Raw genomic sequence first — 27,229 nt, forward strand, 5'->3', positions numbered from 1 at the left:
AAATGCTCTAAATTAATAAAAAGTAATAACTACCATGTTATCTTTCATTTTTTATTTTCAAAATGTTTTAGTGATACAGCTTCATGGTAGACAGATCTTCTGGTTATAGTTAAGAACAGGTGTCATCCTAGAACCGATATCTTTGTTGACTCGAGCTACTGAAGGAGCATCACTTCAGGATGCAGATATAAAATTAAGCCTCGTTACATCAACGTCAAGGAAATTTTTTTTTTGAGTGCATGTTAGTACAGGCATCTTTGGAAATGCTAAGAATGAACTTCTCTTTTGAAACATTTTCTCCTTCGTAATACATATTTTAACATTGAAGTTGGTAGACTTCACATCTGAAACCATCACTTAAAACTAGTAAGCTAGAAATGTAGTTTTATTCTAAACATCCTTTTAAAAAAATGGCATAGATAAGAATTCTGAGAAAAGGTATGTGATGCAAACACAGACAGCACACACAGGCCTAAGGAGCAGTTCAAATTTTGATTTAACATAAAAATATTTCAGCATTAAAACTTGTTTTCAAAGGGAACTATGTGAAGAAAAGTAGTTTTAATATAATTTCATGGTTTATCTTTGTCACAAAAGACTTCAAATATCATAATTTAAAAATATGACCTGCTTTAACCAACAGTGCAAAATATAAAGTAGGTTTAGGAAAATACAGATGAGATGAAACCAACAATTCACATTTTAACATGAAATTTTAAAAAGGCCATTTTAGTACCCTTCAGAAACATTTTCCTTGTATATGATTAAATAATATTTATGGAAGAATTTAGTTCCTTATAAAACTTTAAATTTTGGCATATTTTTTTCACTTATAAGCACTTCTTTACCTTTCAGGAAAAAATAATCATCAATACAATGAATTTTTATTGTAAAGCCGCATAAGAGGAACATAGGTCATAACATTGGTATTGTTTTTTATGGAATATATCTAATTTCCATGCTACTTTTCTATATTCAGTTTATATATTTCATTGCTTCACAGTATTAATTTTCTCCTCTTAGTTTTAAGGATATTAAAACGACAGTTTCAAATTGTCTAGAGATAATTTTTGAAGTATCAAAATAGGTTTTGTTCTTGAACACTGTTTTACCTTTTACAACTGTATCTAAGTGTATAATTATAATTTATCATTGTATAGGCTTAACTGATAGATAGTCTTGCCTCCTGATGGTGCTGTCTAATGAAAATCCATTTTCACAAGGGGGAAAAATACACCGTAGGCAATCACCAGTTCTCCTGAAGCCATGAATAGGTGTATTCATAAACCAGCAGCATCACTGCACCACCTAGAAAAGAAAAGAGCAATTTTTAATCCTGTGAGATTGTGTTGTCTTTCCCACTGGGTTTCTGAATCCCCTGGAGTCTTATGCAGCCTATCAGGCAGAAGCCATTCAGAATCATCTGTTCTCAAGCTCCAATGCATAGACAGAAAACTACTGTGGAAAATTCTCAGAGCAAAATCAAGACCATTTTGAGCCTCCAAATACATTTTTTCCTCATGAGTTTCTGTAACCTTCATCATTTCTCATCAGATTCTTTTTCAGGCACTTTTAATTTTTAAAAGTAAATAAATACACATTTAGTCATGTAAGGGCATGTGACTTTCCCGTGAACAGAAACCTTCGGATTTGTCACATGCAGGCAAAGGATTTATCTTTTCCAGTTTATAATGAGCATTGTTGTAGCTGCATTCAACAGGGACATAGAATTCTAAGATGGTGCTTGATAGATGGGCCTGGTTTTCTCTTACAGCTTTCAACTGGATTGTAATGTGAAAAATAGCTTCTGAGTCCTTCTAAAATCTGTATTTCAAAACTTAACCAGCTTTCAACCTCCTTTTGTTGCCTTCATTCCTTTCATCTGCCTCAAATAGATATGGATTGCACTTGCAAATCTGGTAGTTGTATTAGGTGTCATAAGACCATCATTTATCTGGGAAGAGAAGAGTTATATAACTGGCTGCAAAAAGGCTTGCTATATAATATGTCAACAGGAATACGATATAGGAAGACAAACACTGAGGCTGCTGAATTCCTAGACATCAGAAGCACGTGTATGTGAATGATTTTGTGTTCTCTCTGATGCGGTAAACAGCACACATCCTGTGCCCTTTAAAATGTTCTCTGTCCTTTCGTGTCTATGTGAACAGTATTACAAAATCAAAATGTGGACAAATATCCAGAGCACATCTTAGAGAATACTTGGCTATGTGAACAGAAGACTGACTTTTGACAGAAAGAAATAGAACTTGATTTTCATCTTATTTTGTACACACTGCCATATGCTTTTTTTTTTTTTTTTTAATCTACAGGCTGCACATGTTTGTGTAACCTTATGCCAAAGATAATTATCTGCCTGTAATTTTCATTTTTAACCCATGAAGATACTCTATTAGCCCCATCTTGGCTGCTGTAGCCCTCCTGGAGTTCTGGCAAACAAAAAGGGATGCACTACAGAGGGCTGTCATACATATGTAATTGCTGTATTTCCTCTTATTAACCGTTTGCAGTGTAAGACAAGAACACACAGAATTGAGTAGTGATATTTGGAGTCTGAACCACAGACTTTAAAATTCTTCTTTCCTAGGAGATCCTGATCATTAGCCACAGAGAGCTGCTAAGACTTACAAAACTAAGGTATTTTACCCTTCACAATCGTATATAAGTTGGGATGTTTCTCCAGAATGAAGGATGAGAATTCCAGGTTCATCCAGCTTTTCTTTTTTACCCTCTCTCTCAAAAACAAAACAAAACAAAACTCTTATCTTTAAGTCTTACCTTCCTCTCTACAACTTTCTTTCCTTTGAGGTTGGTAGGACTTGCATGTTTGGGATGACAGTGCAGACCAGTTATTCACAATTTTGTTTAGCCTGGACAGTATGTTCACAACAACCCTTTTCATTGGATTTAACACCACAGCAACTCAGGACACCTCATGCGAAAACATTTAAAAAGCCAACCAAACATTTGTAAGCCTCTAACAAAACTTGGGGTCAGATTATTTAAGAGTTTTGGATTGAGGTTCCAGTCAATTACCATTTTAGCTAAACTCTCCCTGATCACTCTCCCTTTTCAGGCCCATGGCCTCCTGAGAATGCTGGAGGAGGGTCAGTCCTATGATTTTCTCTAATACTAGGTCTACTAGCAGGTTTTTACTGTGTGGTGAAGGAAAAACACCACATTCTTGCAGAGAGAGTTCCACAAAATCACCAATATTCTTTATGACTGAGTTCATTTTTATACATGGACCAGTAAGAGGTCTGAATCTCAAATGTGAAGCAAAAATCCATGCTTAAATGCCTAGGAAGTCTGGGATAGATGGACTGGGAATTGTAAAAGTGTTTTCTAAATATATGAAAGTATGAACTGTTCAACAGCTTCAATTTACAGACTGCTGTTCTATATCTCAGGTTGGCAGAAAGGCTGAGATTTAAATGTAAATATGCACGTGTGTGAGTGTGGCCGGGAAGGGACACATGGGGTGTTCAAAGGGAGGACGGAAGGGGAAAGGGAGGGGGGGAGGAGCAGGGGAAGGTTTGGGGGAAGATTACCAGGATGTCTAAGTAGGTGAGTGTGGCTTGGTAAAAAAAATCTGTGTGGCCTAGTGCATACTTCTGTACTTATTCACAAGGTTGCTTATAATCCAAGACTATTTGCCCAGGTGGTAGAGTCTGCAGCAGTTGCTTTCTTATCTATTTACATAGAGGCAGCTGACTCTCCCTGTGGGAATGGCAGCCGGCTTTTTGTGGGCTGGCATCCTGAGGTAAGGCCCCGAGCCAATCCCCTCCGCCATCACGCTGACAGGAGCCAGGAAGGCGAGAGCCAGGCTGCAGCTTCCCCGCTCCCCTCCCCAGAGGCGACCGTGCAGAGATGTGGCCAGCTGTTCATGGAGTAGTCCTCCTGCTTTTCTCTCTGTCAAGCAAAGTTGAGGCAGGAGCAAGAACGAACTAGAACCAGAGAGAGGTTTATTGGGCTGGTCCCTTACTCAATGAAAATCCTCCCCTTTAGCCAGAAGCCACTCAAACTCCAACTGACTGTGGATCCTTTCCTATTGACTTAAGCTGGGCTTTGGCTTCTATCAGCCTCTAGCAAGGCCGTAAATAATACTTTATAAACAAAAGTACAACACATCTAATGGACTCCCTTAGTGTCTTACTGCTACACAACTTTTTATTCTTAAGGTTTCCATGTTTCACAGTGTGACCAACTTTTATTGTGTTACTGCGGCTACTGCTAGGTCACTTCAGTCGTGTCTGACTCTGTGCGACCCCATCCCTGGGATTCTCCAGGCAAGAACACTAGAGTGGGTTGCCATTTCCTTCTCCAATGCATAAAAGTGAAAAGTGAAAGTGAAGTCACTCAGTCATGTCTGACTCTTCACGACCCCATGGACTGCAGCCTACCAGGCTCCTCCATCCATGGGATTTTCCAGGCAAGAGTACTGGAGTGGGGTGCCATTGCCTTCTCCGATAGACACAAATAAGAACAAGAAAGATACTAGAACAATAAAAAAGGAAGGCTATAAGTAATGAAAACATAATTACCTGGTCCGAGCCTCATAATCTTGGGAAGCAGGCCTTTATACAAAGCTAAAATGCTAGAAGCAGGAGAGAAAGAGCACAAACATTCTTATTCTGAACATGCAATGGATTTGCACCTCAGCTTTATAGAGATGTTGACCCAGTATTTACCCAAACAAGTCATTTGAAAAAAATTTTCAAATCCCCAAACAGATAGTATCTGGCCAGGTATTCCCTGCAGCAAATTGGATGAGAGGAAAGAGTTAATTCTTTATTACTCAAGCTATGCTGATCTTGTCCCATCAGAAATAGGACTTTCATCAGCGAGATAGTTTTTGTGTTCAAGACAGGCCTTACTTTTAAGACAGCTGTGTATATGGACAAAATGACTCTTGTAATTGAGTTTAAAAGACTTAGTCTTCACAAAAAGAAATATGATGCAGTTTAGATCAAAATCATAAAACATTACTTGCCAACTTGAGAATGAGACCTGGTAAGGAGGGGCAGAAAGACAAAAACAAGACTTAAAAAACTAAAAAAGACCAGAAGAAAAAGGCACATACTTTAAAAGGAAACTACTTTCACAGAACTATCATGTTTAACTCTCCCAGGAGAATATAATTAGGTGACATTTTGATTAGGTTTATAGTCAGAGGACACTCGCTCTCCTGCCCATGTGGGAACAAGGCATATTATATGCAATAGCGTATTATGCAAACTGTCAAGCGGAAAGTTCACCTTGGCATTCTCGGACAAACATACTGTATACTGAATGATCGTGGCTCATGTTTCTTGGTGTAAGAAGGTTTTTGGCAACATCTCATTCCTGTGTTATCTCACAAAGTTCCTGATCTATTCCCTAAAGCTTCTCAGACACAGACCCAATGGAGGAGGGCTTAATGGCCCTCATCAAAATAGAAGTATAATACGGCTTTAGCAATGCTTTAGTCTTGCTCATTTATTAAAATAAGAGTGTGTTACCCTTCTTCCTGATAGACCGTGGCCATTGTTTTAAAACAGGTTCTGTACTTGATCTCTCCAGGAACTGGCTGAGGCCCTTGAATCCGACTTTTGGCAACATCAAAAGGGATGTTAATGACTGAGGCTATTGTGCCTGAGAGAAGACCAATCCCAAATTTTCTCAAAAACTCCAAGGTTGGATCCTAAAAGAAAAGAAGAATAAAATAACAGAAAGGGAAGCGGAAGCCCCTAAATCGGTTAAACACGATAAAGCAATATGTATTTAAGCAGAGCATTGCGCTGCCTGGCACCCTCCTGTTATTCCAGCGGAACACATTAGGATTTCCTAGGCTGGAACTTGTTTTCTTGACAATCCCATTGGCTATGTTTTTACACATGGTCTAAATTGCTGAAGTACACATTTCCTCACACAGGATTTATAAACACAGTTCATAAAGAAAGACTGGTATGGCATATGGGGATGATTTGTATAATTGGGCTTCACAATGTACTTAGTATTACTGTATCAAAACAGGAGAAATCCAAGCACACTATTAGCTAATTGGCCAGAATATTTTACAAATGACAGCAACTTCCACCATGAAGCCTACTAAAATGCTCATTTGTGTGTGGACCCCCAAATGTTAAATTAAATCAAGGCTACTCTCGGTCTGCTGCTATTCCCCTCCAGGTTTTTTGCATTTATTTTCACGTGTAGCTGATCCACTGTACTGAGAAGTGCTAGCTTCCTGTTATTAACAAACCAACTTGGGGAGGCTGCAAAATAGCCTTTGACATTCTGTGCACTAGAAACAGTAGTAAGTCACTGGACTAATTGGCTGAAGAATTTATAGCCCATTGTTCCTCAATCGTATTCTTCCTTCATGGCAAAGGAAGAAAAGAAGAGAGAGAGAGAGAGAGGGAGAAATATTTCTTCTTTCCATTTGAATTTAGGTCCTTCACTTTGGTCTGATTTGATTTTCCACCCCTGCCTGCTCTGCTTTCTGACATCAAAGTATTTAATTAGGTCTGATGTTGAAGTTGCTTTCCTTCAGCCTATTTTTGTGCCCAGCGAGCTCACATTATACTGTGTTATAATGAATTTGCCGGGAAGTTCTAATTTTGCTCTCAACCTCAGTCCTTACCCAAAAGAAAGTTCATCTCACACACCATAAGTTGCTGACAGAGACCTCCCCCATCCTCCCTCTGCCCTCTCTTTTGGTTAGTACTTCAGAAAGGTCTTCAGAGAGGAACAACACCGGGTCGTGCCGTGATGCTATTTTATCTAGCAGGAGAACTTTAGGGGGGAACCATTCTCTGCTTAATTAAAAAAAAAAAAATCAGGTCTTAGAATTGCATGCTTCTAACTTTGATGGAAGAAGAAAAATTCTGGAAACTCTGAAATTTTCAATGAAACCAAGAGCCAGATACCATCACAGAAACTCCTACGTGTTTAAATATAAAAAGCGAGCGGTTCGATAATAATTCTTGGATCTGGGCCATACAGGTGCCGAGTAGGTTTAAAGGGATTTAAAAACCAACAGGGTGTTTCAACAGGAAAAACAATGCTGTGATTGCAGTATGAGTGAGGTGTGTTTAAATAATTCCCCCTCCCCCATTTTCTTCTCTTTTACAAGGAGAGAAAAATGCCTTTATGTTACCCTCCTCCATGCTGGCACAGGAGCAAAACTGGAGCTCAGGAGGGTGGTGGATTCAGGGCCAGTTCTGGGTGTCTGACCATGCGCTGGCCACTGCATCCCATGGAGCCCAGCAGACAGAAGGGACATGTTTAACACCTACCCTACTCTTGTGCTGTATGGTTTCTCTGAAAAATAAAAACAACACTAATAAAAGTGCTATGAATATTGTATGAGCCTGGCAGAAAATGGATAGTATTTTTATGTAGCCTGTTTTCTAAAGTCTCAAAACACCTGCCATGAGACCCTCATGGTGCTCCTGTGACATGGCCAAGGACAAGGGTGAAAGTGATGACTTGGATGCACACAGACCTTTGGGACATTCAGGGGATCCTGTCAAGCACACAGCTCTCCCCCACTCCTGATGTGTTTGCTGAGGATTGGAGTTGAGGAGGGAGGGGTGGCTAAGACACTCAACGAGGGTCATTATGTTTGAGACAGTGTTGGGGACCAAATACTAAGGTCTTCAAGCCATCATAGTGTTCACTAGCACAAGCTTACATTGAACCCATGGTTTCTACACATTTCTCAGCTCAGCAGGAAGGTCCCACACTAGTTCCCAAATTCATCTGTGCATCAGAGTCACCTGGGAGCTTTACAAAATATGGATGCACAGCCCTACCTCATACCCACCTTAGAGTCCCAGATCAGAATCACCTGGGAAAGTGCCTGAACGTTGACTTAAAAGAAATTTAGGACTTCTCACCTGGCCAGACAGAGGGCCCATATCTGAGAACCATTGATTTTGATTGATATTCCACACGGGCAAAGCAGATGGCCAATTGCTACCCCTCTGGACATTCTAGGGAGGAGAAAAGTCTTTGGGGATAGCCAAGAGGTGCCCCTCACAAAAGCCCTCTGGGCCCCTCTCAGCCTCTTCCTCTGAGCCTATGGTCTGCAAGAGGCAGCAACCCGGCTGGGAATTAGGTGCGCCAAGGAGAGCCTGGCCAGCTCCCCTCTGCTTTCTTTGCTGCATGTCGCAGCCATCCTTGGATGAATCCAGCCCCTCAAATGTCCCTCCCCTTCATCCCCTCTGGCTACTCTCACTTCTCTGGCTTTGGCTCAAGCCTGTGACTTTCTAGGTCTTGCTTTCTTCTTGCCTCTGTCACCTGTTCTTCGCAGTGGCACCAGGGTTCTCTTTTTATAAAAACAGATCTGCCTCCCTACTCAAAGGCCCTCAACCCTTCCCCACTCCACGGAGAGTAAGGTCAAAACTCCTTGTTGGCCTTTGCTTTCTTTCCCACGATACGCTTCCAGCTTAAACTTTCGAGCCTCAAATTCTACACCTCTATGCCCAACCCATACTATAGTCAGGCTGGTTAAATCTTAATTATAATCATGCAAATTTTCTACCAAATACTTTTCTAACTCCACATCTTTTTTCAAACAACTCACACAGCCTAGAATACCATTCACTATCATCTTCATGGACAGCAGCCCCACTCTTTACAGTCCAGCTTAAATCCCAGCTTGCCCGAGAGACGTCTATGCATCACCATTGAAACTGACTTCTCCCTCTCCTGTGCTCCTGAAGCACTGTCGCGATCATCGTTCTTGCTACACTTCTCTTTGTGTCTGGTTTGTTTTTGCTCGTATCCATCTTCCCTGTTGGACTGTGAGCTGACACAGCATGTATGCTGAGGAGCATGTATTACTCCTCTTTGTGTCATCTACCGTAGAGTGTGCACAGTAAGTGCAAAACAAATGTCTGCTGATTAGCTTATCACTGCACTTATTATTATTATTTTGTAGAAACAGTGAGCATCAGGCTTTCCTCTTAATCACTGTTTCTCAAAGCTTGGTATCTTCTACCCTGGAAATGAGCTCCTACTAGGACTTGACGTTTCTGTCTCTCTGCCAGGAAGCATTAACATGGGGACATGACAAGGCATTGGACATTTGCAAAGTGGAGTATTTCCAGGCAAATGAATTGAGACTCTCGGGTCATGGAGCCAGGCCTGGGCTTGCCAGACCCCATGACTCAGTGACTCACGGAGAGAACCATGATATGGCAACCTGTGACCAGATTTTAGCAAAAGAATGCAATGAGCATAGAGTAAAGTCTTGAAATATTACTCTTTGGGCTCTTCTTTCTTATACTTCCTGATCTTTCCCCTAGTGGGGAGAGGCATCCACTTGCCTCAAGAATGAGGATTGTTGTAGCAGGACTAGAAAGAGAGTGCAAAAGGTAATATTTAGTGGTTTTGGTTTTCAAATTAGCCTCTTCAGTGTGCTATATCAATTAATCACTCTTTGAGGTAAGGACTACTATTTTTACTTTTATTTTACAAATGTGTGAACTGAAAGGTATAGAAGAAGTATAAGAAGAACTTGAGTGCAAATCCAAGTATAAGAAGAAACTTTTTGTTACATCCAAGTGAACCCAAGACTTTGCCTTAAGGGGACAGTTTTTCTCCTGATACTCTTATGGGTTGGCAGGTGGGCTGTGGGGGGAGGTACCTGAGAACCACCTGAAATTACAAGCAATGCTCTGTGTATGTGTATTTGGGTTTTTCTGGAGAAAGTTTCAATAGATTTTATCAGGCTCATGAAAGTTAAAAACAACTTCATCAAATCATTTTTCCTACCAATAAATTTATAAAGTAAGAAGAGGACAATGCAGTGTTGAAAACACTGGGGTTGAAAACAGGAAGTCCTCATTTTCATGGGAGTTATCAGGCAATTCACTGTAGTGAAAATATTTCTGCAAATATTCCCACTCTGGAGTCGGGTTACTTATATCTCAACTGTATCGGTGAACTCAGTGGTTCTCACAGTGTAGTCCTTGAACCATCACCATCAGTATCATGTGGGAACTTACTAGAAATGAAAATTTGGGCTTTACCAGGACTATAGTACCTAAAACTCTAGGGATGAAGCACAACAATCTATTTAAACAAATTTTCCAAATTATTCTTATGGATGCATAAGTCTGAGAACCACTGATTAACTGAAGCTTATGGTTCTTTTTTTTGGATCCTTGGCTAGATAAAGTTAAAGAAAATGAAAGTCGCTCAGTTGTGTATGACTCTGTGACCCCACGGACTATACAGTCCATGGTATTCTCCAGGCCAGAATATTGGAGTGGGTAGCCATTTCCTTCTCCAGGAGATCTTCCCAACTCAGGGATGGAACCCCGGTCTCCCTCATTGCAGGTGAACTCTTTACCAGCTGAGCCACCAGGGAAGCCCAAGAATACTGGAGTGTGTAGTCTATCCCTTCTCCAGGGTATCTTCCTGACCCAGGAATCAAACTGGGGTCTCCTGCATTGCGGGCAGATTCTTTACCAGCTGAGCTACCAGGGAAGCCTGGCTAGGTAAGTGATGCTCTAAAGGGACCTAGATGTACTGCGGAGCATTTTAAAGCCTTCTTTGGTGGAAACAGGTCTTTGTTTCTTTAAGGCTGCATAACTGAATGCAACACTGTTAACTCTGTTCACCTTTTCCTACCCCAGCTCCATCCAAATCAAGAATGCATATCTGTGAGGTTGCTCAGTCTGAGTGAAACCTATGACATAGTTTGAATGGGTCATTCTGTACTGGCAATCAGTAAATCATTCTTGTCAATAACCACAACAGGAAATAACAATAAAATAGTAAAAATAAACAGAAGTAATAAAATAATATACCTTATGATATTTGTGCTATTTTTCATAACTTTCACTAACAGAATTAATGGTACTGTTAATAATAGTTACTTATTTCTAGACAAGTTTATATGCAGAAAACATGTATAAAGCATATATAAGAACCCTATGAATTAGGTACACAACCCCTTTTTATAAATAAAGACATGAAACTTAAAGAATTAAACCAGTTGATCAAGACCGCATTGCTTATAAGAGGTTGAGCTTGGATTTGCACTCAGGTTCTTCAGACTTCCAACCACTACATTTTATTACAATTCATTCACTATCTTATATTGCCTCACATTCACCATTCATTTGTTGTATACTCATCCAACCTACACTTATTGTACGTTACAAGTTGCTGTGCATTAGCTGAATGCCTAGCCTTCTGGCTTGATTATCATATTACTTGGGATGTCATTTTGCCCTTTTAGTTTATTTTATTAAAAATTGAAAAAGCCGATGATGATAATGATAACACACAATCTGCTAGGCACTGTGTTAAGCACTTTCTGTATATTTAAGCCTCACAACATTGCTGAGTAGATGAGGCATCTGAAGCTTACAGAAACTATCTTACTAATGAATATAATTTTGAATTAACCAAAAAAGAGCCATGCTTCTATTATTTGGAAGTGAAGAAGTCAAAATACTGAGAAGCTCTGAGATTGCCAGATATCAACCAGCAGAATTAGAGACATACACTTGCCTCTCAGGACTGTACTTCACTTCAATAGTCAAGGAGCTCACCTCTCAGTCCAAGAAAGATTTAAGTGGTAGAAAATAAAATCACAAGACTGGAAGTGAATTCAGAATGTCCCCTAACCTAAAGAGTGACATCAGCAAGGTGGCAGAGCAGGAAGACTTGAATTCTCCTTTCTCACACAAACCCAACAATTCATGGACAGATTCTCTGCATGAGAAATCTAGAAATTAGTTGAAAATTCCTGTACCCTGGGTCCACATGAGCAGACTTATAGAATTCAGTAGGGAGATTCGGCACACCCTTCCACCAGAGTCCCTACCCCTAGTGTATTGCCATATAATCAGGAAGACTCCCTAACTTCCTGCTTCTCCTAGGGGAGGGAAGGGATTAATTTGCATGTCCACCTTCTCTGGGGCTGAATGAGAAGAACTGGTATAGAGAAGAAGAACTGGTATAAAGTTCTGTTGGCTCCAGTAGAGTCTAGCCACCTTGGGGAGAGCTGAGATGAAGGGTTGGACTGCTAGAGGCCATCTCTCTCCTTTTGCTCCTTACAGAGTAAGAAGACAAAAACGACAGCTGCGTGCTTCTTCCTGAGGAAGGAAAGAGTTAGTACAGGTCCCCAGAATCTCTAGCCAGCCTGAATTGTGGGGGTCTTCTCCTGCATGGAGAAGGAAATGGAGAAGGAAATGGCAACTCACTGCAGTATTCTTGCCTGGAGAATCCCATGGACGGAAGAGCCTGGTGGGCTATAGTACACGGGGTCGCAAAGAGTAGGACACGACTGAGCAACTTAACTTTCTAACTTTCTCCTGAATGAGGGCTTCCCTTGTAGCTCAGCTGGTAAAGAATCTGTCCACAATGCCAGAAACCTGGGTTCGAGCCCTGGATTGGGAAGATCCCCTGGAGAAGGGAAAAGCTACCCACTCCAGTATTCTGGCCTGGAGAGTTCCATGGACTATATAGTCCATGGGGTCGCAAAGAGTCGGACACAGCTGAGTGACTTTCACTTCTCCTGTATGAGGCTAGTCTATGAAGACTGCCTTGTCTAATGCACAGATACCAACAAAGAGAGTTAAGGAAAATGAACAATCACCAAAGATGTTCCAAATTAAGAAACATGATACAGCTCCAGAAACTGACTATAAGGAAAGGGAATTACATGATTTACCTGACACAGAATTCAAAAAAACTGTTATAAAGATGCTCACTGAGGTCAAAGGAACACATGTGAATAAAATGAGAATTTCAATGAAGAGATAGGAAATATAAAAAATTACCAGACAGAAATCATGGAGTTGAAAAACACAATAATTAAATCAAAAATTCACTAGAAGAACTTGGTAGTAGACTAGATCAAACAGAAGAAGGAATCAGCAAACACAAAGACAGACTATTGGAAATAATTCAGTCAGAGGAGCAAAATGAAAAAGGAAGGAAAAAGAGCAAAGCTAGTCTAAGAGATTGTGGGAGACTATTACACAAAGTCCAAAATAGAAAATTTAGAAAATACCTTAAGCCAAATGAAAAAGAAAACACAACATACCCAAACTTATGAGATTCAGCAAAGGAGTACTAAGAGGGAGGTTCACAGTGATAAACACCTATATTTTTTTTAAAAGGAAGATCTCAAACAATCTAATTTTATAGCTCAAGGAACTAAAGGGAACACTAAGTCCAAAGTTAGCAGGAGGAAGGAAATATTAAGATTAGAGCAGAAATAAAATAAACATTCAAAAAACAATAGAAAAAATAAATGAAATTGAGTTGGGTTTTTTAAAAGATAAAACTGACAAACCCTTAGCAAAACTAATTAAGAAAAAAAGGGAGAAGACTCAAAATCCAAAATGAAAGAAGAAAAATTACAACTGACATTATAACGGATGCCACAGAACTAGAAAGGATCATAAGAGGCTATTGTGAACAATTATATATGAACACACTGGATAATCTAGAAGAAATGGGTGAATTCCTAGAAATAAACTACCTATCAAGACTAAATCACAACGAAGTAAAAAAGTCTGAATAGACCGTAACTAGTATGGAAATTACATTAACAATCAAAAATCTTCCAACAAAGGAAAGCCCAGGACTAGATAGTTTCACTGGTGAATTCTACCAAACATTAATTCTTCTATTACTGCCAATGCTTCTTAAATTCTTACAAAAAATTGAAGAGGAAGGAACACATCCACCTAATTTTATGAGGCCAGCATTATCCTGATATCAAAGCCAAAGACACCACAAGACAAGAAAACTATAGGACAAGATCCCCAATGAATATGATGTAAAATTTCTCAGAAAAGACTAGGAAATCAAATCCAACAGTGTGTTAAAAGGATCATACATTATGACAAAGTGGGATTTATCCCTGGGATAAAAGGATGGCTCAACATATGACAATTGATTAATATGATAAAGCACATTAAAAGAATAAAGGATTAAAAAAACCACACAATTCTCTCAATACATGTAGAAAATGCACTTGATAAAATTAAGCAAGTTTTCATGATAAACTCTCAAGAAAATAGAAACAGAAAGAAAGTACCTCAATGTAATAAAGTCCCAACATAATAAAGCCCACAGCTAACATCATACTCACTGGTAAAAAAACTGAAAGCCTTTTCTCTAAGATCTAAGTAACAAGACAAAGATGCCTGCTCTTATCATAGTAACATAGTAATGGAAGTCCTAGTCAGAGCAATTATGCAAGAAAACAAAAATAAGAGGCATCAAAGTCAGAAGAAATAGAATTGTCTCTGTTATATATGACATGGTCTTATATGTAGAAAGGCTTCCCTCGTGATTCAGACAATATAGAATCTGCCTACTATGTGGGAGACCCAGGTTCTATCCCTGGGTTGGGAAGATCCCCTTGAGAAAGGAATGGCTACCTACTCCAATATTCTTGCCCGGAGAATTTCATGTTCAGAGGAGCCTGGCAGGCTACAGTCCATGGGGTGTCAAAGAATTGGACACGACTGAGTGACTAACATTTTCATTATGTGTAGGAAAACCTAAAGACTCCATAACAAACATTTAGAACTAATAAATTAGTAAAGCTGCAGCATACAAATAATCATATAAAAATCGTTCATGTTTCTACACACTAACAGTGAACTATCTGAAAAGGAAATTAGAAAAGTAATCCCATTTACAATAGCACCAACAATAATAAAATACTTAGCAACAAACTTACCTAAGAAGATGAAAGACCTGTATACTGAAAACTACAAAACGTTGGTGAAGAATTTTAAAAGACAAACACAAAGACAGTTCATGTTCATGTATTGGAAGACTTAGCGTTGTTAAAATTTCCATACTACCCTAAATGATTTTCAGATTCAATGCAATTCCTGTTCAGTTCAGTTCAGTTCAGTTGCTCAGTCATGTCCGACTCTTTGGGACCCCATGGGTTGCAGCATGCCAGGTCTCCCTGTCCATCACCAACTCCCGGAGTTTGCTCAAACTCACGTCCATTGAGCTGGTGATGCCATCCAACCATCTCATCCTCTGTCCTCCCCTTTTCCTCCCACCTTCAATCTTTCCCAGCACCAGAGTCTTTTCAAATGAGTCAGTTCTTCACATCGGGTGGCCAAAATATTGGAGTGTCAGCTTCAGCATCAGTCCTTCCAATGAATATTCAGGACTGATTTCCTTTAGGATGGACTGGTTGGATCTCCTTGCTGTCCAAGGGACTCTCAAGAGTATTCTCCAACACCACCGTTCAAAAACATCAATTCTTCAGCACTCAGCTTTCTTTATAGTCCAACTCTCACATCCATACATGACCACTGGAAAAACCATAGCTTTGACTAGATGGACCTTTGTTGGAGAAGTAATGTCTCTGCTTTTTAATATGCTGTCTAGGTTGGTCATAACTTTTCTTCCAAGGAGCAAACGTCTTTTAATATCATGGCTGCAGTCACCATCTGCAGTGATTTTGGGGTGCCAAAAAATGAAGTCTGTCACTGTTTCCACTGTTTCCCCATCTATTTGCCATGAAGTGATGGGACAAGATGCCATGATCTTAGTTTTCTGAATGTTGAGTATTAAACCAACTTTTTCACTCTCTTCTTTCATTTTCATCAAGAGGCTCTTTAGTTCTTCACTTTCTGCCATAAGTGTGGTGTCATCTGCATATTTGAGGTCATTGATATTTCTCCTTGTAAATATTTCGATAGCATTTTTCATAGAAATAAAAAAAATACAACTCATATGGAATCACAAAAGACCAAAAGTAGCCAAATCAACCTTGAGAAAGATGAATAAAAGAGGAACACATTTCCTTATTTCAAAATATATTGCAAAGCTACAGTTAATTAAGACAGCATGGTACTGACACAAAGACAGACATAGAGACCAATGAAACAGAATAGTCAGTCCAGAAACAAATCTAAGCATGTAGTAAGTGTAAGTGCAAATGTTAATCGCTCAGTCGTGTCAATCTCTGTGACCCTGCCAGGCTCCTGTGTCCATGGAATTCTCTAGGCAAGAATACTGGAGTGGGTAGCCATTCCTTTCTCCAAGGGATCTTACCAACCCAGGGATTGAACCTGGGTCTCCTGGACCACAGGCTGATTCTTTACTGTCTGAGCCACCAGGGAAGCCTGAGCATGTATGCTATATGCTTATAAATGGTCAACTAATCTTCAACAAAGGGGCCATTGGTCTTGGCAATGATTCATCAATATGACACCAAAAGCACATAGACATGTGGGACTATGTCAAAAAACTTCTGAACAGCTAAGGAAACAGAAGAGTAAAATAAAAACTTATGGAGTGGGAGAAAATATTTGCAAACCATACATATGATGAGATGTTACTATTAAAATATATAAAGATCTCCTATAATTCAATACCAAGAAAACTAATAACCTGATTTAAAGATGGGCAAAGGACTTGAATAGACATTTTCCAAAGAAGACTTACAAATGGCCAGCAGGCATAGGAAGAAATGCTCAATGTCATTAATAATCTGGGAAATGTAGACAATCTGGGAAACGTAAATCAAAAGCACAGTGAAATCTCATTTCACTTGTGTGAGGATGGCTACTATAAAAAAATACAAAAGACATGTGTTGGTGAGGACAACAACCTCACCAACCTCTCCAATGTGGAAACATTGGAACACTTGTACACTGTTGATAGGAATGCAAAATGATATAAGCTTTATAGAAATCAGTATAGAAGTTTCTCAAAAATTAGAAATAGAAGTATTATATAATCCAGCAACCCCACTTCTTGGTACTTCTCCAAACAAAATGAAATCAAAATCTCAGAGTAATATTAGCACTCCTATATTCATCATTGGAGCTTCCTGGGTGGCTCAGTGGTAAAGAATTCACCTGCAATACAGGAGATGTGGGCTTAATCCTGAATCAGGAAGATCCCCTGGAGAAGGAAATGGCAACCCACTCCAATATTTTTGCCTGGGAAATCCCATGGACAGAGAAGCCTGGCAGGCTACAGTCCATGGGGTCGCAAAAGAATCAGACATGTCTTATGACAAAACAACAACAACAAATTCATCATAGCAGTATTCACAACAGCCAAGATATGTATGCAACCAAAATGTACATTGGCAGATGAATGGATTAAAAATGTGGTATATATATATACAATGGAATACTATTTATCTTTACAAAGAAGGAAATTCTGCAATATATAACAACATGGATGAACCTTGAGGGCACCATGTAAAGTGAAATAAGCCAGTCACAGACAAATACTGCATGATTCCACTTATATGAGATACCTAAAATTGTCAAATTCATAGAATCGAAGAGTGGAACAATGGTTGCCAGGGGTTGGGGGAGGGGGAAATGAGTTACAAACCAACAGGCATAAAATTTCAGCTAAGCAAGATGAATAAGCTCTAGAGATCTGCTGTATAACACTACCTACAGACAGCTATAATAAATTAAGCATCTAAAATTTGTCGTGTGTAGATCTCAGGTGTTTTTACCATAATAAATTTTTAAAAATTTATGGTAAAACAGGTCACCTAGCCTAAGTAAAATATTTTTGATGGATCATATCTTAATTGTGTAAATGGATACTAATGATAAAAAAATCTATTCTGTTATTCAATGTTTTCAACTAACTTCCATAATTTGTTCCAACTGTCATCAATCAGTAAACTTCCTTTGTTCCTAACCCACATTCCTCATGCATATGCCTAAGTTATTTTACTCCGGTTTTTTGCTCCCTTGCAAGGGCAATCAGCTGTCACCATTCTCAATGTAATTCATCATGACTTAAAAACCATTACTGCAATAACCTTTTATTCCACATGGTTAAAAATTATACTTCCTCTCAAGTATTTGAGTAGTAGTATTATTTTCCTATCTACAGATGAGTTTTATTCTTTTCCTCTAAATATTTTCTAATTTTCTCATAAAATATGGGACTTTAAATTGGTGCTGAGTAGCCTGACATGTTAGTGGCTATTATATGCATTGACCTCATTTTGTGACAGCAATGCAAAGTCCAACATTCATAATTTTCAAACATTATTTAACTCCCCTGCAAACCTTTTAAGCATGATGTTAACATTTCATTTCACAAATAAGAAAACTGAGACACAGAGACAGGTATAATTTGTTAGAGAGACATGGCTAACTAGTAAGTATCAGAATTGGGAATTATACTCAGGTCTCTTATTAGAACTCTCTGGCTGTTTTCATCACATTGCAATCTTGGAGTAAGTGCAGAGTTAAAGAAATCTGTTTACCAGCCTCTGTTTGGGAAGATCAATGAATTTTCCTGACAGGACATACTGTTTATAGACTCCACAGCTTGACAAGAGACACTAATTTAGTTGTTTACTTGTTGCTCATACCTGATTCTTTACAACCCCTGGAATGCAGCACACCAGGCTCCTCTGTCCTCCACTGTCTCCCAGAGTTTGCTCAAATTCATGTCCATTGAGTCAGTGATGCTATCTAACCTTCTCATCCTCTGCCATCCCCTTCTCTTTTTGCCTTCAGTCTTTCCCAGCATCAGGGTCTTTGCCAATGAGTTGGCTCTTTGCATGAGGTGGCCAAAGTATTGGAGCTTCAACTTCAGCATCAGTCCTTCCAATGAACACCCAGGACTGATCTGCTTTAGGATGGACTGGTTGGATCTCCTTGCAGTCCAAGGGACTCTTTAAGAGTCTTCTTCAACACCACAGTTCAAAAGCATTAATTCTTTGGCACTCAGTCTTCTTTATGGTCCAACTCTCACATCCATATATGACTACTGGAAAAAACCATAGCTTTGACCATACAGACCATTGTTGGCAAAGTGATGTCTCTGCTTTTTAATACACTGTCTAGATTTGTGATAACTTTCCTTTCAAGGAGCAGTGTCTTTTAGTTTCATGGCTGCAGTCACCGTCTGCAGTGATCTTGGAGCCCAAGAAAATAAAATTTGTCACTGCTTCCATTTTTTCCCCTTCTATTTGCCATGAAGTGATGGGACCAGATGCCATGATCTTAGTTTTTTGAATGTTGAGTTTGAAGCCAGCTTTTCCACTCTCCTCTTTCACTCTCATCAAGAGGCACTAATAAGTGATCCCTAAACATTGGTGGCAGTAATGTTCCACAAACAAGTGGGAACATAAGACTCAAAATAGTTAACAATCAACACACTACCTATTTGTAACTAATTTAACCATCTAATCCAAACATACAGTAGTAAAGACTGCACCAATAATTTAAAGCAACGACACTTAAGGAGTTAATATGCAGAGAGGCAAAAAATATCTTGATCAACAGAAGCATGTGCCTCCTTTTTTACCTTCCCTGGCAGGGACTCTGATGCCTTGGTTAGTGACTGGCCAACTGGCTGCTCGCTTGATAAACAGAGAACCTTCGCCCATCTCACAGGCCTTTGTGATTAGGGTCTGGCATCTTCAAGAAGACATTCCACACAGAGGTATGCCAGATGGAGGGGGTTAAGGAAGATGGGAAAAGCAGGATTTGTTAGCTAGTGAGAACTAGGGATGGTGAGGGAGACTGGCCAGGAAGCCTGCTGCTTCCTACAAGGCAAGGCTGAGAAAATTGCAGTGATGGGCTTCTCATTTAAGGGAGCTCAGCATGAATATATACATTCAAGTCCACTCTTAGAATCCTCCTACCTCATGTCAACCCAAATCAACCCAAATCAACCCAAATTTGCTGTAATTCACTCACCCTTTAATTCCTCCTGGTACCACACCAAACCTGAGGTCCTCCCTGATTTTAGCTTTGAGTCATTTTTACAGAGTTCCTAACGACCCAGCTTAAAGTCACTATACCCTGCTTCCTCAGACAGACAACCTTACAATGAGCACACTGACAAGACTGTTCTATGCTCAGGTTTGGCCTCGGATGATCCCAGAGTGGATTTCATGTTACTTGTCAAAAATTGCTAAGCTGGGTTTGCCGTTTGAAGAACTAAAATTACTGTTTAGAAGTGACTAAAAGAGACTGCTATAAAATGCTTTGGATAGGAAAATTAAAGACAACATGCTAGCCCTACGAGGAGTCACATGATTTTCAGGGTATCGCAAAGTATTTCTTTGAAGAACTCTTTTACTCACCTCCCTCCTCCCCCAGTGGGTAAGGAAACTTTTGATGATGTGAATGTTATGATCATAACAAGAGCAATTCAAAAAGAATCAAACATTTTTACAAATCAATTCATTAGTAATTAGATTACATATAAACATGTGGTCAAAACCAATTTTAATAGAATCCATCTATTTCTATAATTTTACAGATGGTCAGTCTGGACTGTCAGTACACATTAATTTTCTGCTTAGTTCCATCCCTCTCATAGCACATCATCATCAATAGTTGAAGGGCGATCGTGATGGAGTCCTTCATTTGTCAAGGCCACAGGTAAGAGGTAATACAAACATAAAGTTCATGATGTATCCTTATATAAAGAAACAGCAGAAAACCCAGTCTGGTAATAAATTTCACTCCAAAGCCCAGAGCCTCTTAAAGGAAGGGGCTGTGCTGTGTCACATTCACCTTTATAGGTACACTGGACCTGACACATCATAGGTGTTTAATAAATGCTCTATCTCTCCTCTGTAAAGACATAATACACAAAGAACCAAGGTCTCAGAAGCAAATTGCAGAGGAGGTACCTACACACGCTGGTTAGGCACCTGCACAACCACAAGGCAAATAATAGCAGCTTAGCAGTGCCTTTCCCACAGCCGGCTGCAGTTGTCATGAAAATGATGTGGTGTGTTGAAATCACAGTTGCCTCCTGGTAACTGAGCAAGAAGGCAGATTGAGTGAGAGTGAACTGCCTTTCTTTTTTTTTTTTTAAGAAGAAATTTGCATGTTAGACATTGTTAGTTTCAGTGGATCCAAGTCAACTAGTTAAAGTCAGCTCTTAATATGCACCTTTCATTTTCTCTAATCTTGGCTCTCTTTTGTTGTTTTGTTCATAAACTTTTGCTGTTTTGTTCATAAACTTTGACAAAAACATGTTTTCCCTCGATGTTATGGTATCATGCTGTCTTGTCCCCCAGTGAAAATAACTCTATTGGAGCTTAATTAAAAGTTACAGTTGTTTCCATTCACAGCTATCAGAAGAATCTATTACAGTGTTTGTTTTTTCTTCATGTGAGATAATTTGGGGAAATGCTAGCTCCTCACTCCACAGAAGGTCACTAAAATGAGATGGTTTAATAGATAAGCATTCTTTAAGGAATGTGGAATATTCCCAAGATCCTATCCTTGTAGGGCTCTGGGCTTTGGAATGAAATCAAAGTTCTTGTTAACTCAGCATCTGAATGTAGCCATTCAGAAAATAGCCATGAAAATTCCTTTCCCCTCCTAAAATAACTGTTTTTTAAAGGGTTGTGATATGTAAAATAATTGTAAAGGTCTTACACATGTAGCCAAAATTACAAAATACATACAGTGTCAAAATGGGTTTGGGTTTAAGAATAACAGTTATCACTTCATTATTTCATATATATATATGTGTGTATGTATATACACACATATATACATATCTCTAATATCTATTATTTATAAGTATCTCTCTATAAATAAATAAATGTAGAGAGATAATACCTTCTGAAAGTCAATTATATCACTGAGTATTATCATACAAAATGCAGGAAAGTATTAATGTTTCCTTGGGAACCCAGTAGGATTTTTCTGTTTTTGTGTATTCTATTCTTTGCCTTAATAAAAGCACTGACCCAAAGGAAAACCAAGGAAAACTAATAAACCAGGATCCCAAAACAAAATTCCAAATGCTGAGAAGTCAGGACAAGGACACACTTGAGATGCTTTGAGGTGGAGTTAGGCACATGATCAAGAAGATGTCTTTGAACCAAGTTTATTTCATGAGATTCTACTTCGGGACTTCTGTACATGAGACTTTCCCATGCCCATTTAGATGCACTAACGTGACGTGCCCCCTCAGTTAAATCACTGAAGGGGACTCAGCTGCCTTACCACCGTGACTCAAACATTCTGACCAGCTGTCCTCTGCAGCTTCCACTGCCTCCCTTCCCCCAGTTCAACACACACCAGCCACCCTCCTCCTCTCCACGCCTCTTTCTGCTTCTGTGCACTCACACATTCTGTTCTCTCTGGCGTCTGCTCATCCTCCTCATCTTGGCCTGACTAAGCCTCATCCTTGAGCTCCAGCCTGAACATCTCTTTGGAAGGAAAGCCTTTCCTATATTCTCACCCTACCCTGCCATGGGTTTAGTTAGGATCTTTGGTTACAAATTCCCACAGCTTCACAGTTGTCTGTCATGGCACTTATCACAATTGCCACAATTCAGTTCCCTGTGTAGGGACTTGTTTATTGTCTGTCTCCTCGACTAGAATGTAAACCCCATTAAGGCAGGAGCGGAGCTGACAGTGAGATGGTGCCCGGCCTCCAATGATAGATGTGCCATGAACACTTCTGTAATGAATGAATAGAAGCACCCACTGAGAATCTAAAGCCACTTGCACCTCATTTCCATCCACTTGGGTGGTACCTGACGGAAAACTTTTTGGCCTGAGGTTTACTTAAGAAAGTGCCTGAACCCCTGCCCTGCTCCCCTCCCCCAGGCCCTCCTCCCCCTGCAACACATACACCACCCACCCCCAGGGAGACTGTGAAACTGCCAATGAAGGATACCACTTTTTACCACAGAATCTTGTCACATGTCCTGGAATTTTCTAGATAATATATACGTGTAGTTTTACCCCAGTGGTTACCAGAAAGGAGAGTTGTTCTTAATGAAACTTTAATGCTCTTGGCCTTCCCATTACCGGATGATTGGTAAGACTGATGACCAAGTAAGAGAGGATCAGAAAAATAAATGGTCATAAATTAAATCCTACTATGATCTAATCCTACTGAGATTCTTCTTTTCAAAATATAAACAGCTCTGTCTAAGTTCTCCACTGGAACCCAAAGGTGCATTTGTCATTCTGCTCTGTGCACACCTTAGGGAAGAACAGAGCTCTAAATCATGAAACCAACACATTCCCACATTTCTTCTGATAAACTGAAGTGTGTCTAGCACCACCCTCAGACTTTCTACAGAATTTACAAAACAAAGAAAATGTTAAAAATCAAAAGAAAAACGTTTGGGTTGCTTAAAAGGCAATCTTTTATGAATATTACCTTATGAGAAAATAAAATGTTTGACTTAATGCTGTCCATAGTAAAATGACCACAGGGACAGGTCTAAATGGTTTATTAAGTAAGAAAGATTGAACTTATGAAGAATTGTTCTCTCCTAGAATATTTCTAACCCACACATGTAATTTATATCACGGCAGAATTCAACACAAAAGGTCTATTGTTTTTGGCAAGACAACCTGCAAACATGCTTAATTAGGATGCAAACTAAAAGCACAGTTAATACTGTTGACAGCCATGAGCTCTAGACAGCAGTTTCTACTGTTATCATTATTTTACTTATGGAAACATAGGAAAAGCAGTAAACATGGAACTAGAAGATAAAAGTTATCAAAGCAATGTAACATTTAAATCTTAGGATTCCCATTTGTGTGCCACCATCACAAATAAAATGCTCTGAACACCCTATCTAGGAATGAAAATGAAATAAATTGGTTTTGCAATGAAAGCTTACCTTCATCAATATTTTAAAAAGATGTCAGTGTTTAAGGTAATCAATATCTATTTCTAGAAGGCTTTACTTTGAGAGGTGATGGCCTCTTTCAGAGAAAGGATAATTCTTTATACTGACATTGCATTCCATTTACTGAAAGATGAAAATGAATGTCGCCATTAAATGAATTCCATGGTCACTTACTATTCAAAGCAAACTTTTTTATTGTAGCCATCTATTCACTATCTTATAGGAACATCTAGGTTCTAAAAATAAGTCTGCAAGAATATAACATGGCACTATTTTCAAACTGGTAATGCCTAGCTCTTCCAGGGTCATGTCTTGTAATTCTTTGTTTCTATGGATCAGAGACTAAGGAGGTGAAAAAGGAGGACCAGCTTCCAGGTCTGAATGGGGCAAATGTGGAATCTGGTTATACTGACTGGATAGTCTACCAAGTTCACTTATTTAAATTTTAGTAACCATTTTAAAGTGACAGTTTATGTGCAACACAAGTCAAGGTAAGAGGCAGACGTAGCACTACAAGGCATAGCAGAACGAATTCTCCCTCTGGTTCTTTCCTTCCCCCTGCTGTATGCTCCTGCTGCTGCTAAGTCACTTCAGTCGTGTCCGACTCTGTGCGACCCCATAGACGGCAGCCCACCAGGTTCCTCTGTCCCTGGGATTCTCCAGGCAAGAACACTGGAGTGGGTTGCCATTGTCTTCTCCGCCCCCTGCTGTATACCTTCAAATAAATTATGTCAGTAGCTTTCACCTCTGGGCATTTACTTCCTGTTTCTATTTCCTCACCTGAAAATGGCAGTTATTGTGACAAGGATCAGGCAAAATCATGGAGTTTACAAAAATGATTTTAGTAGTACAGAATGGTATAGGAGGTCGGGATATCTCAGTGAAACAAGAAAAAGGAATCTACCAGAGATCATCAATCGGAAAAACCAAAGTTAAAAACTTCAGGGTGGATATCTGACCTGAGTTATCTGAACTCACTCTTTGAAGTTCTTATTTTAACTCTGTAGACACAAGGTTGAATAAAATGTGAGAAAGTTAACTAAGTACTCTATAAGATTCTATTAAAATTTTCACTGATTTATTTCCTATTATAAAATTTATACAGGCTTCTTGTAGAAGCTCCCAACAGCTCAGAATGCTGTAAAGAAAAAGTACTTTTCCTACACTGCTCCCTGCTTTTTCTTGCTCTTCCCTCCCCCCAACTTAACACACACACACACACACACACACACACACACACACACGGCTCTTGACTTCCACTCCTCAGATATGATCATACGGACAGTTTCGTATAAAATCAAATACTTTGAAAATGGAAAATATTGGTAGGCAGTTTATAAAGTTTAAAAAATATTAAAGAAAAATCTAGAATTATCTCATGCCAGTCAGAGTTGGTGAAATCTCAAATTCCTTTGGGACAACATAATGAACAATTTCTGGGTGAGGGAACTGAAACAACAATCCTGTAAACAAACTGTCCAGAGTGTATGGCTGGAGCTGGCCTAGAGTGAAGATGGAAAAAAGCCTTCAAGGAACACCACCTCCTCCTCGTGGTTAACAACTTGATGATGTTCTTCAACATGTTTTAATGATTATCATACCTTCCCCTGCACAAAGCATTGATTTATTATGGTTTAAATTTAAAGAATACTGGTTTCCCAGTTCTGAATCAGGCTTAGATTACAGAACACATAAAATCAATGACTTTGTTCTAGGCAAAAAAACCCTAGAAAACAAAACCCACAACGAACCCCACAGTGTTCATTTAAGTGCAAAAAGGAACAGTTCTAGGGAAAAGCTCTTCACACATTCTACATGCTGACTGTTTCCACTACCCTCCTCACCACCTCTACTCCTCCCCCATCCCTGTCATCAGCAACCCCCACACCTAACACTTCTACGGCAACTTAAAGTTCACAAACTTCACTTGCCATTTATTTTGATCCTCAAATAAATTTGTCAGGTAGAAAGAACATTCTTAGCTTTTCAATTTACAGATTTAAAATACTCAGATGCTCAAAGCGTTAAAGTGATTGGCCCATGATCGTTCCCCAGAAAATGAATGTTTAAGTGTCTGTGTCTCTATTTCTGCTTTGCAAATAAGATCATCTATACCACTCTTCTAGATTCCACATATATGCAGTAATATATGATATATATGGATACCAAGGGGAAGGAGGGTGGGAGGAATTGGGAGATTGGGACTGATACATACACATCATTGATATAAAATAACTAATGAGAACCTGTAGGGCACCGGGAACTCTCCTCAGTGCTCTGTGGTGACCTAAATGGGAAAGAAATCCAAAAAAGAGGAGATACATGTATCCATATAGCTGATTCACTTTGCTTTACAGTAGAAACTATCACAACACTGTAAAGCAAATACACTCCAATAAAAATTAAATTTAAAAAAAAAAGTGTGCTCGCCTTGGGTATACCGATGACGTCTGGATGTCTATCTCCATCTCAGGGCTCTCCTCTCAAGATTCCACATGCAATCATTGCCTCAGTGTCTGCACTTTGAGTTCAAATGTGGTTAAATCAGTTTTCCAGGCTCAGGAAATAATATTTTCCCCCAAATCTGTTCTTTTTCAATGGTTTTCTTTCCCAATCAATGGCACCATTATCCTTCCAGTTGTTCAAACCCCAAACCTAGGAATCATCCCTACCCATCACTCTTTTATCAACATGCACACAGACTCCATCATCACATCCTACAGATTCTGCCTTCTAAACATTCCTCAAATCAATTCACTTCTTCTTGCCTTCACCATGAACACTAGTTCATGACCCCTGCATTGCACCTAACAATCATTTCGATGTTATACTATGTCTTTTGCTCACTACCACACTATACCCATTTTCCACCCTGCAGCCAGAATTATCATGTAATTCCTCTGCTTAAAATCTTTTGTTGGCTTCCCAGTGCTCTTCAGATAAACAGAAGAATCCTTAGTGTGGCCTATAAGGGCCAATATAATCAGAACCCTGTAAACTGGCATGATAAACGAGCTCTTTCCATAATTTCAGAATACTATGATGTCTTTTAACTAATAAATAAATATTTAAGCTTCTGCTTTTTTCACAAAGTGTAAAATTTAGTAACTTAAGTGTATTGATTATTGTTAAATGAAGTTTGTATTTGTGGACTTTTTTTTAAAAAGCATTAGTAACATACAATCAAGCTTCCCAGATGGCTCGGTGGTAAAGAATGTGCCCATCAATACAGGAGACTTGGGTTTGATCCTTGGGTCAGGAAGATATTCTAGAGAAGGAAATGGCAACCCACTCCAGTATTCTTGCCTGGGAAATCCCATGGACAGAGGAGCCCAGCAGGCTACAGTCCATGGGGTCTCAAAGAGTCATACATGACTAAGTGACTAAACAACACAACACATAATCATATATAAATCTTATTGATCTTTCTGAAATTCTTCCTTAGATATAACCAAATTCATATTATTGTGATAATATATGCATTAAAATAACGTACAAATAAATGTAATGAAATATATATTATTTATTTGATATTTGTAAATTATATCCTTCATTTCATTGTGTGTAATTTCTATTTGCTTCAAGCCTTTA

General features: G+C 39.1%; 1 protein-coding gene across 2 annotated transcripts in view; it reads right to left on the reverse strand.

The window, feature by feature from the left end:
* Nucleotides 1–10: 10 nt before the first annotated feature.
* SLC25A21 (solute carrier family 25 member 21) overlaps nt 11–27,229 on the reverse strand; it is a 503,486-nt gene continuing 476,267 nt past the window's right edge. For both annotated transcript variants that reach the window (XM_061159188.1, XM_061159189.1), the window contains exons 8-10: nt 5,523–5,704; nt 4,566–4,618; nt 11–1,308 (exon numbers count right to left, since the gene is read on the reverse strand). In XM_061159188.1, the coding sequence (XP_061015171.1) occupies nt 1,247–1,308; nt 4,566–4,618; nt 5,523–5,704 (297 nt within the window). In that variant the 3' untranslated portion in view covers nt 11–1,246. The remainder of the gene's footprint in view (nt 1,309–4,565; nt 4,619–5,522; nt 5,705–27,229) is intronic.

This window comes from Dama dama, chromosome 13 (genome assembly GCF_033118175.1).
Source record: "Dama dama isolate Ldn47 chromosome 13, ASM3311817v1, whole genome shotgun sequence".
NCBI lineage: Eukaryota > Metazoa > Chordata > Mammalia > Artiodactyla > Cervidae > Dama > Dama dama.